Below are 12,000 nucleotides of genomic sequence, written 5' to 3' on the forward strand. Positions count from 1 at the left end.
CAGTAGCTTTTGGGGGAGGAGAGGTAAGGGATGGGGTAGGGACCCACCTCCAAACGGTCTCTTAAAGTCTAAACCTGATATTCAAGGCTCTCCATATCTAGGTGCACAAGCATTCCTTTCTCAACCTTTTCCTGGTGAGATTAGGTACTTATTAGTCCATCAAAGGCACACTGAAGCTACCTATGTGAAAGAACTTTGCGGGTGAATCTGTGCCTTGGGTGCTTGTCAGGGTACCGTGTCTAAGGCAGAGCCCCTCAAGACTTTAGGGGAGGCCGAGTTGTCCCCTGCGACATGCCTTCTTAGGGTGTGAGGCGGCGTCTGAGCAGAAAGGATATTAAGAGGATTATCGAGGGTTTGCGAAAGGGAGAAGTGAATCTGGTTCAGCCTCGGACTTTGTCTTAATTCTCAGGTGAACTTGTGGTGTGATCTTAGGCAGGTCAGAGTCTCTCTGAGCCTCAGTGACTCTATCTGCAAACCTCGGGAGGTGGTAGAGGTATTCTAAGGGCCCTCCAGCTTTGACATCTTCTGAGTCCCCTCCAGGAGATGGCTGGCAGGGGTTCTCCGCGGCAGGAGCCGACACACAGCTGGCCCAAAACAAAGAGACACGGTCACTGGCACGTTCCCGCCCCCAGCAGGTTTTGGAAACTCTCGACAGCCTGGGGCGGGGCTTGAGCGAGCCGCAGCCAATCACCAAAGTTCCAGGTCGCCGGGGCGGGGTCTCAGCGCGTTGCGGCGGTAGCCTGGCTGGGTCCGAGCATCCAGCGGTTCTGGACCTCCGGGCCCGGACATGGCGACCGGCCGGACGTCCCCGAGAGTTCCGCTGCTGCTTCTGCTGGCGGTAACGGGGATCGCGGAGGTGTCAGGGGCCCTGTCCCCCGGCAGTGTGGGTGAGTAAGTGCTGAAGTAGCGGTTCGGGGCGGTCCGGAGCGGCCGCCTCAGCGCTCCAAGATGGCGCGGGGCTGGGGGCAGGGGTGCGCGGGACCCCCGGACCCGGCCGACGTCCGGTGACCCAGGGGCCGGAGGTCCCAGCGGCAGGAAAGGGTGCCGAGGCTGGACGAGAGAGGACTCCTCTGCACCCTCGCTCTCCCCGCCCCGAAGATCTGCTGAACTGGCAGCTGTGACCCATGTTCGAGGCCTTGCTCTGTCCCCACCAGACAGGGGACCCCAGCTCGTCCCTTATCTCCTCGACAGACTCTGGTCTCTCAGAAAAGGGCGAGAAATGCCTTTGCCCAGGATCGTCGCGAGGGTTGGCTGGGTTTTGTAGGTGCACCCACCCACCCACCACCGTCCCGACCAGTTATTGTTACTTGACCCTCGCTGGGTTCGGAAAGGCAGACCTCGGGCAGCGAGCGGTGAGGGGCCCAACAGCCCGCAGGGTTCGTCTCAGAAGAGAATACACCCACCCCTTCTAAATCCGATTCCGCTGCGGTTCGCTGCGGGTGCACTGTGCGTCCGAGACAGCGCCGGGCTCCGGCGAGGGACATTAAGAATCGGGCAGCCCCGCTCTCTGAGCGCTGGCAGGCAGGCAGGCAGGCAGGCTGGAGGAGAGTTTTTTTTCTTGATCTGGGGGAATTAAACCCGGTATGGATAGGAAAGTATTTCAGTACTCTCTGAGCGTCTCTCCCGTGCTGGGCTTTTAGGGGTCGATGCGAACGTCTGCCCTCCAGTAGCTCTCCGGTCAGGAAGTGCGGTACTGCAGGACACAAGCAGCTGGAAGTCAGCGCAGGAGTGTCCGGGGGAGGTGAAGGGCTGTGGGTGCGCAGAGGGAGTGAGACGACGTCCACCTGAGGAGGTAGGAAAACTGAGTGTTTCCCCAACTGCACTAGACGGTAAAGAATGGCAGAGATTTATACGTGCAAAAGTGGTGAAGCAGTGCATTGCTTACTGCAAGAGCTTACACCTAGAAAGAGCAAAAACCACCCCAACAGGGTTTTAAGGTAATGTACAATGGTAAAGGTTTTCCCCCCTTTTTTTAAGGCAAGAAGGGAGAGAATTACGGCAGGAACCTGGGATTAATTCATTGTAATTGGGTTCTAAATTTAGCTGTCAATTAGATGGAAACCATAGGAGAGGGAGAGAGAAAATGCTGTGTATTCTTGGCTAAATCAGCTTACCTTTTGGGGCCCCATTTGTCTCATTAAGTTAAAGAGAGGAACTAAAGCATTTCCAAAGTTATGGTCCATAGAATACTAGTTAGTCGTTCATTTTCCTCTCACAACTAGTCAGTTCTGTGGGTGATAGCAGAGTGAAGTGGTTATGAACACAGCAACAGGTTATGCAGTCTTAGTCTTTTTGTGCTTTAATATCCACATTTATAATATATATGTCAGATTTTTTTGAGAACTGAGGTAATACATGAGTAGCATTTAGAATAGCATATAGTAAGCACTGAAATGTTAGCTATTAAATAAGTTGGGGAAACACTGCACATCTTACCCCTTTCTTTAAAATTCACAAAACATGTTAGATTTCCAATAGAGAGTCCAGGGATTCCTGTGGTAAAGCAACTGGTTTGCTGAGGGAACGGGGAAGTGACTGCCAGTGGGTATGGTGTTTCTTTTTAGGGTGATGAAAATGTTCTAAAGTTAAATTGTGGTGGTGATAGTTGCACAACTCCACAAATATACTAAAAACAACGGAATTGTATACACTTTAAAAGGATGAATTTTGTATTACATGACTGTTAATGAATAAACTGATTCAGCAATTGATTTAAATGGGCCACACCAAAAGGGAAGTGACAGGAGCTCCAGGAAAGACTTTGGAAGAGGAGAGGTGGGAGGAAGCAAAGCAAAAAAATTATTTGATTAGTATAGCTTAAGTGGATGCCTCATTTGGGAAAGCCTAGGTGGCTGTTTCAATTTCTTAGCATTAGGATATTTCAGGTTTAGGTGGGTATTAGGCTTAGGTGTCAGTTTTCTTGGGTAGACCGCTAAGACAGTAAAGCCACCTCAGTCTAATGACCTCCTTGTTTAATTAATTTAACATGATTTATATAAGTACATTATTATAGAAAGATAGAAACCTGTTTGCTTATAGAACTCCTTTTCCTTTATAGCACCGAAAGCACATTTTAGAAAACAGTAGGTTAGATGATTCCTAAAGGCCTAGCCAGCTCTCCAAGTCCATGACAGCACAGAGTTTGTATATTTGATGAAAAGAAAAATTTCAGTTTGACTAAATGTGAGATTTGTCCCTTGTACTAAATTCTGGGAAGCATATATTACTTGATTCTTTACATAAAGGCCATTGAGTAACACAATGGACAGAAGCTTCCACTATATATCTGTACAACGTGTAGAAAATGTTCTTCAATCCTAAACAAAAATTGAGAACACAATATTACATTGTATTTCAGTGAAGGCTAAGCTTGTGTTCCTGCTCTGTCTTCTTTCCTCTGTCCTTATCCTGTTAAAGGTGGGATATTCCTGTCTCCTGGTATAAGTCTTATCTGTTCTGACTTAGAGATTTTCATTCCTATTCTTGGGGAGGGTGGTAGAGGTGAGGGAGTGATATTACTTGCTCAATGATTATTATCTCTTGAGAAGTCTGGCTACACCCTCTTCATGGGAGTAATGCTACACCTTCTATTCCAGTGTACTTTCTAATCCCTCCCCTTTCCAACCCCTCCCCCGCCCCACCCCCCCCCCCCTCCACTTCCAGTGTTCCCTTGGAAGGATGAAGGACCGGATGGGACCGTAAGCTGTGGTGGGTCTGTCATGGCATCTGATAATAGCTATTTCTTTTCAAGACTTTTGTAATAAATAGTACATAAGAGGGAACGATGTAAAATTAAGGGCTAGATTTCAATAAGTTGACATTTAAGGAATTATGAAATAGCCCAGAATCCTGAAAAAAGAATGTAATAAATTTTAAGTTAGAAAAAGCAAATGGCCATCTAGAGGAAATTAATAAACAGATTTTCTTTCCAAAGAAGTATCTTGGCCCACACATTGCAGAAAGAACAAGATTGGTGGTAGACCAGCTATGACAGTTTATTCTGGTATGCTGCTAAAAGTTCCTGTCTTATATCCATGGATTTCAGCAATCTTTCATGCTACTTCTGGAAGAAAGTAGGATGATGTCAGGAGGTGGTTTTTATGTAGTAAAAATGTGGGTTTTAGAAAAACAAAAAAGATAATGCAGGTATTTGTTTATTCAAGAAATATTTATTTAGTGCTTACTATATGTCAGGCACTATTCTAGATGTAGGATTGATGCTCTTGAGGAGCTTACATTCTAGTGAGGAAAGATAGAAAATAAACAGATAAATAAAATGATTTCTGGTAGTGATAATTATGCTGTGAAGGAAACCAGATGATAACATAGAGAATTGTGTGAGTACAGGGAGGGTGGTTCTTTATATAGTGATGATGAGAGGCCTGTTTTAGAAGGTGTAGTTCAGAACCAAGATCTGAAGACATGAAGGTGCTGTCCTTAGGAAAGATGAGAAGGGACCAAAAAGTGCAGAGGCCCTAAAGCAAAAAGGAGCAAAAGATTAGTATGGTTGTGACAAAATGAACAAGAGAGTAGGCTAGAGCTAAATGGTGCTGAGCCTTGCAAAAAGCCACATACAGATTGTGGATTTTATTGCATGTACAGATAAAAACCAATAGATTTTTAAGTAAGAGATGTGTGCTTTGGTTTATATTTTAGATAATTCTGGCTTCTGAGTTTTTAGAAAAATGATTATAGTGGATAGTAAAAACAGGGTGACTAGAGAAGCCCATTGCAGTAGTTGAAGCAGGAGATAATGGTGACAGAGCAGAGTGGTGGTGAAGGTAGAAGAGAGATTCAGGGCATGTTGCTGATGGATTGGATGTGGGAAGTGAGGTAAGGAGGAATTAGAGATTACTCACAGATTTTTACCTTAAGCAACTAAGTGAAAAATAATACCATTTGCTGAGGTCAGGATGATGGGGAGGAGCAGATTGGAGGAGGTTGGCAAATGAGCCAGGAAGAGTTGAAAGTTCCATTTTTTGAACATATTTAAGATAGATATTAGGAATAACTCCCCCAGGTCCATTGCTTATTAAGCTAAGGTTCATACCTGTCAGTAATCCATTCAGCAAATATTTATTAAGCTGGTAATAGTGCCAGACAACTATGATAGACACTAGATGTAAAGGGTAGGTGAAAACATTGTCTCTGCTTTCTTAGGGTTTATGGCTTAGTGGGACATTCACACATTAAATATCACCCGAAATGTATATCTACATCAATAATATTATGTGGTTATATTAGTGCATATCCATTTATATTCTAAATCTGAAGGATATATCTGAGAAAAAAATCATGTGATTTAGTCAAGTATATAGCATAATATGTTGGATATTGTAAAGCACATAAGTAACATGAGGAAGACTTCAAGAAAAGGGTGGTATTAAGAGAAACATTATGACTATATAATATACCACTGGAAGCTAGACATTCACACTCATGTTTGTTTGCTTATTATTTTTACAGTCACACTTCTAGATGTAAATGGGAGGATAGAGTGGGGAAGAGAATTATCCAAGGAGACTGGCTATTAGCATCTAGGGAGAAGACCTTAAGAAGAGTCATTTGCTTTAGTTTCATAATGATGAATGTCTGGGTTAAGGCTCTTTTGACTCCCAAAGGAACAGAAGCCAAGGGCTAGGGGAGCTAGTTACATACCTTCTAACAGAATTTACAGAAATCCAAGGGCGGGAAATTCAGTACAGCACAACCCTTAGAGACTCTGTGGGAACTGGAAACGACTTTTGGAGACAGTCTCTCTCTACCTGTGGTTGGTTCTATCCCATGTATCTCTTGCATTTCCCACTGTCCATCAACCAACTTCCTCTTTTAACTCAAGGTGTCTGCACCACCATAAAACCTCAATTTTCGCTGCCTCGACTTTTCTTAACCTTATAGGTGCAGAGTCCACCACCAACTGGTTGCATATCTCTGTGCCTGAGTGTATGATTGGGATCAATTTACCTTTTGACCTAGGCTGAAAACTCATGATGTTTGTTAAATTATGGGTTGGTCACTATATGAAATGCAATAATGAAGTGATACAGTGAGGAAAATACCACTTTTTGTGCCTTTTTTCCTGATAAAAAGACATTGCATAACTAGGAAATTATTACCTATTAACCTTTAAATAAAAATTTTTTGAGCTGAGCACTGTGCTGAATGGGTACTAGAAGTTTACAGCCAATCTGGGGATGCCCTAACTACAGACATGAAATGATGAGAGAAGAGTTAAAATGTTCAAGTTTCTAGTCCTGACTAAATAGTAGGGCCTTAGACAGAAAAAAGAAGGAGAAGGAGAAGAAAGAAGGAAAGAAAAAGAAAGAAACCTATCCCAAAACCAACATGGCTTGGATTGTGGGAGAAGAAAGGCTATGAGTTGAGGTGAGATTTAAGTCAGCAGAAGGAGGGCACCAAGCGTTTCAAGCAGAAAGCTGTGTAAATGAAGGCTTTCTTTGTTTAAAAAAAAATGCTAGAATGTGAGGGAAAGGGGAGGTTAGATTTTAAAAATTTAAAATGCCCCTGATGAGAAGATCTGGCTATCACATTGGCAGTAGAATCAAATGAATATAACGGGTTGTTGCAACAGTGTAGTATGATGCAAGCAATGGAGAAGGGTATCTGTAACTTACAAAGGACTCACAAAAAATATACACGTGTATGTCCAGATAGATAGGTAAGTAAGTGTGGTGAGATGACAAAATATTAGCAATATTGAATTCAGGTGGCTGGGTATATGGGTGATCATTTTACTGGGTTTGGCTCTTCATTGGCTGATGATATACCATAGTTCACCATGTATAATGTGCACCCATGTTTTTGGCCCAAACTTTCAGGAAAAAATCTTTTGTTTTAATTTTTAATTCAATTAATTATTTATATTTAGATGCTTGTTTTTTGTATTACAAAGGAATCGTAGCATTTATTTTTAAGATTTTATTTATTAATTTTAGAGAGGGGAAGGGAGGAAGAAGAGAGGGAAATATCAGTGTGTGGTTGCCTCTTGCAGGGCCCCCCACTAAGGACCTGCCCCTCAACCTAGGCGTGCACCCTAGACTGGGAATCGAACAGGCGACCCTTCAGTTCGCAGACTGGTACTCAGTCCACTGAGCCACACCAGCCAGGGCAAGACATTTTATGTAGCAAATAATTACAAAACACAAGAACAGATACGAGTTATTTCAGGCACTACCCATGTATAATACATGTCCTTTGTTTTCCCCTCAAAAATTTGGGCAAAAAGTGCATTGTATACACAGCAAAATATGGTAGTCTACACACACACACACACACACACACACACACACGAATATTTACAGGGATAAATGAAAAATTGAAAGAATGCATTTATAAGTTGTAGTTGCAATTGTCATTTAAATGTTTTTTAAAGTGAATGTCAATTTCTAGACATTCACTTTATCATTTTGAAAACAAATGTGACTACAATTAAGATCGGATTTTTTTATTAACTGTCTTTTTTTTTTTTTTTTTAATCTAGAATGACCTTTTTCCAGTATCAGCTCAGGTTCAGTTTTTCCCCATCAATGGTTTCGAACATATGCGTTCTGTTTTAGTAATTCTATAGAAAATCATTAATTAGAGGGCAAGAGTGTATCTAGAGTTTTTATTGGGATTCCATCACTTAGGCATTATTAATTGAATTATTTATTGTCCATGTGGTTGAACTCAATCTCCAGTTCTTCTGTCCTGCTGGAAGTTGGGAGGTCAGAGATGAAATCATGCAGCTATCTGAAAACCTCTTATCTCTAGGCTGATCTTTCTAGCACTGCCAGTCCTTGTCCTGAATACATCTGGGTGAGACCTTGGTCCACCTCATTAGCATAACAAAGACATTCCTATTGCTCTGGAAATTCCAAGGATTCAGAGTCTCCAGGAACCAGGGACAAAGGCTACTCTTTAAACAAACAAACAAACAGACAAACAGGAAAAATCTTCCCTATATCTTGCATCCTCCTGTGACCACCACTCTTTTACTTCCATCACTGCTAGACTTCTTGAGAGCCTGGATTTGCTGTTTATACTTCCTCCCTTCTGGTTTATTCCTTAATGTCATTCACGTCAACCAACTCCACAGAAAGTACATTGGGGAGGTCACTGAGGGCCTCCTAATTAGTAAATCCATTTCTTTTTCTAAGTCTTCAATCTAACTGACAATTCTGGGGTGTGACACTAGCTACTCCCTCGTCTGTGATGTCTTTCTTGCTATCTCTCTGTTCCATCTCAAACTCCTCTTTGTTTCTTCTCACATCTCAGAAACTGCTGTTCTTTAAAATTTGACATTGTGTTCACTTCTCACTAGAAACTCTCCCTAGGCAATGTCATTCATTCTTTACCTTCTTTATACTGATGATTCCAAATTTGGATCTTCAGACTTGGCGCTACCTGCATTTCAAGCTTGGGTTTTTGACTTTACTGGGATTTCCATCTGGATGTCCTGTAGGAATCTTCAATTGAACATGTCCAAAACAAAATTTACTGTCTTTTAAAAAAGTATTCAACTTTACATTATAGGTATAATAAGGGAATAGAGTCCACAGGGCAATTGTAAGGGTTGAATGAGATAATGTATAAAGCAAACTAAGTAAAATTCTGGCATGTGGAAAGTACATAATACATTAGCTATTATTACATGACAGTCTCCCCTATTAGACCATAAATTTTGGGGGCAAGAACCAACCTAGCACTGTCCTTGGCTTGGCTACCTAGCACTGTCCAAGAAGCCAAGATACATAGTAAAGGTTTGTTGAATTAAAATGAATAATAATAATAATAATAATCTCGAATAAATGTGTAGCCATTCGATTTAGCTTAACTGTCTTGTTTACCTGAAGTGGGCAACATCGGGTATTTCTGTTTTCTTCCTAGGTGCATTGTGTTGTGACCATTCAAAGGATAATCAAATGTGCCGTGATGTATGTGAACAGGTAAGCTTACACCGTAACTCTGGAGGATATTAGTAACTGTTTATTACGTAGAATTGTTTCAGAGAAACCCTGCACAGCACCTTAAGTGAACAGAGTTCACATCACCAGTAATGGAACAAATTACCATGTGTCTGCTGACATGATGCACTGCAAAAGAGCACAGTAGCTCATGTAGAATTTCTGTCAAAAATGCACAACCTGACCATGAGAAACAATAGGGTAAGCCCAGACAAGGGGATGTTCCTCAGAACAAAAGCCTGTAATACTGTTTCTTTAAAAAGATGTCAGAATTATAAAAACAAAGGCTATAAGAAACTTCCAGATGAAAGGAAACTAAAGAGACATGACAACTTGATGCAAAGCATGATCTGGACCCTGGAAGGAAAAGATTGCTATAAAGGACACTATTGGAATAAATTGGTGAAATTTGAATATGGGCTATAATAGTATTTTTATCAGTGCTGTAACCCTGAATTTGGTGGTTGTGTTGTGATGAGGTAGGATGGTGTTCTTGTTCTTAGGAGGTATGTGCTGGAATTTAGGAATGAATATTGTAGCTGTAATGAATTGTAAAATGTTTTATCAAAATATTAGTAATAATGTGTTTTTATGCAGAGAGTTAGAGTAAATATTGCAAAATGTTAATAGTGGGTCAATGTAGATGAAGACTAGATATTCATTGTACTACTTTTGAAACTTTATGTTTGAATTTTTCTGGTTGAGCCTTTTCAGGCAAGTTCTACTGAGACAATACCTGCCTGTTCATAAAGTCTTCTTACCTTTCTTTCACCATCTTGGTTGTGTAGTTCGAGCCTTAGTGCTTGAGAATTGATGGCCTCACTCGTCTTTTGGAGGAGTTTTCAAGTAATTATGTGGATTTTGTCACTGACTAGAACTGAGAAAGCTATCTAACTGAGATTAGAAGTTGCTTCAAACAATATTATGAATGTAGAAAGATTTTGCAAGATACTTTCTAATTATAAAACGAGACAGTGACTTGGCTCGTCTAAAGAGCTGCCTGAGAATTCATGTCGAAACACATTGCACATTGTTCTCTGCTAATTTATTGCCAGAAAAATAGCTTTTGAAACCAAAAACGGCCCCTTGATGCTGTCACCATAAGGGAGCTGTTTGGAAACACTGCTTTCCTGACTTTCTGCTTTGTTCTGTTTTTTCCACTAGGTGTTCAATAGGGTGAATGATTTTTATGAAGCACCTGCAGCAGGCAAAGTCTAATTTCTTAAACTCAGAAATGTTAGAAATTCTATAACTTGGCAAATTAGTTACCCTAATAAGGAGCATTCTTCCCTGACCTAGTTGTTTAGTTGAGAAATAAGACAAAGAAATAAGGCAATTTAGACTCCAGGTGTTACTTTTATTACTAGTTACACAAATGTTGAGTGTAACTTTTATCTCCAGATAGACGCTAAACTACAGAATTAGATTTACTCCCAGAGGAGGAGAGGTAAAGTCTGGGTTACATATGTGTACTTCCTCCTGCCACACTCGGCAGAAGGGTTAGTTAGTCAGTCTTCACAATTACTGGGGGACTGCGTGAGCCATGTAGAGAGAGGCAAGGCTGATAAAACTAGCAGAGCTCATTCAGAATGAAAGGAAATATCAGGAGTGAGGAATGATTATTTCTTCAGTAGAGAATGAAGACAGGGTAGGGTCCTGATGACAATTAGGTTTTGGGTTAGAGTGAATAGTAGTATCCCTGAGGGTTGTGGGAGGTTGGGGAAAAGATTTGGCTTGGGGGAAGGTGAGTTGCTGAATTATCGTTGAAAACCATGTGAAGACAGTTGGAGATTTGGAATTAAAACTTTAGAATTTGAATTTATGTGAGTCAGGCTGGTGTTTTATAGTAGCCAGTAAAGTAAAGTATCAGATGCCAGAGAAAAGTCAAGGAGTTTGAGGTCTGAGAAAAGGCCCTCGGTTTTTAAAGAATTTTATTTATTTATTTTTAGAGAGAGGGTGAAGGGAGGGGGAAAGAGGGAGAGAAACATCAACCGGTGGCCTCTTGCATGCTCCTGGCCACATGTGCCTGGACCTGGAATAGAACCAACAGCCTTTCATTTTGCAGAATAATACCCAACCAAGTGAGCCACACCAATCAGGGCAAGACCCTTAGTTGTTTTGTTTTGTTTTTTAACTGTTAGAAGAGATGCTCTAGAGAAGGGATTTTGTGTGCTTTATTTATGCTGAAGCCCTCTCTTCTTAGAATAGTGTTAATATGAAAAACTCTGCATAAATATTTCTAGATTGACTGGAGCAGTGTAGCTTAAGTCAGAGATTTAAAACATTTTTAATTTAAATTTATTTTACTTATTTTATTTTTTAAATTATTTTATTGATTATGCAGCTATACTTGTCCCATTTTCCCCCCTTTATTCCCCTCTGCCCTGCACACCCCCTCCCACCTGCATCTCCCACCCCCTTTAGTTCATGTCCATGGGTCATTATATATAAGTTCTTTGGCTTCTAGGAAATAGAAGCCAAAGAACTTATATATATTTCCTATACTATTTTCTGTACTATTCCTAATTTCCCCTATGTTCTACCTACCATTTATGCTACTTATTCTCTGTACCTTTCCCCCCTCTCTTCCCACCCATTCCCCTGCTGATAACTCTCCATTTGATCTCCATTTTTGTGATTCTGTTCCTGTTCTAGTTGTTTGCTTAGTTTGTTTTTGTTTTTGTTTTTGTTTTAGGTTCAGTTGTTAATAACTGTGATTTTGTTGTCATTTTACTGTTCATATCTTTTATCTTTTCCTTAGATAGTCCCTTTAACATTTCATATAATAAGGTCTTGGTGATGATGAACTCCTTGAACTTGACCTTATCTGAGAAGCACTTCATCTGCCCTTCCATTCTAAATGAAAGCTTTGCTGGATAGAGCAATCTTAGATGTAGGTCCTTGCCTTTCATGACTTGGAATACTTCTTTCCAGCCTCTTCTTGACTGTGAGGTCTCTTTTGAGAAATCAGCTCACAGCCTGATGGGAACTCCTTGGTAGGTACCTGTCTCCTTATCTCTTGCTGCTTTTAGGGTTC

At 41.1% G+C, this 12,000-nt stretch overlaps 1 protein-coding gene across 2 annotated transcripts in view; it reads left to right on the forward strand.

Moving 5' to 3' along the window:
* The first annotated feature begins 745 nt into the window (after positions 1-745).
* RECK (reversion inducing cysteine rich protein with kazal motifs) overlaps positions 746-12,000 on the forward strand; it is a 62,326-nt gene continuing 51,071 nt past the window's right edge. For both annotated transcript variants that reach the window (XM_045841021.1, XM_045841022.1), the window contains exons 1-2: positions 746-887; positions 8,887-8,945. In XM_045841021.1, the coding sequence (XP_045696977.1) occupies positions 788-887; positions 8,887-8,945 (159 nt within the window). In that variant the 5' untranslated portion in view covers positions 746-787. The remainder of the gene's footprint in view (positions 888-8,886; positions 8,946-12,000) is intronic.

The sequence above is a fragment of the Phyllostomus hastatus genome, unplaced genomic scaffold, assembly GCF_019186645.2.
Source record: "Phyllostomus hastatus isolate PE091 unplaced genomic scaffold, TTU_PhHast_1.1 phas_contig_34, whole genome shotgun sequence".
In the NCBI taxonomy this organism is placed as follows: Eukaryota; Metazoa; Chordata; class Mammalia; order Chiroptera; family Phyllostomidae; genus Phyllostomus; species Phyllostomus hastatus.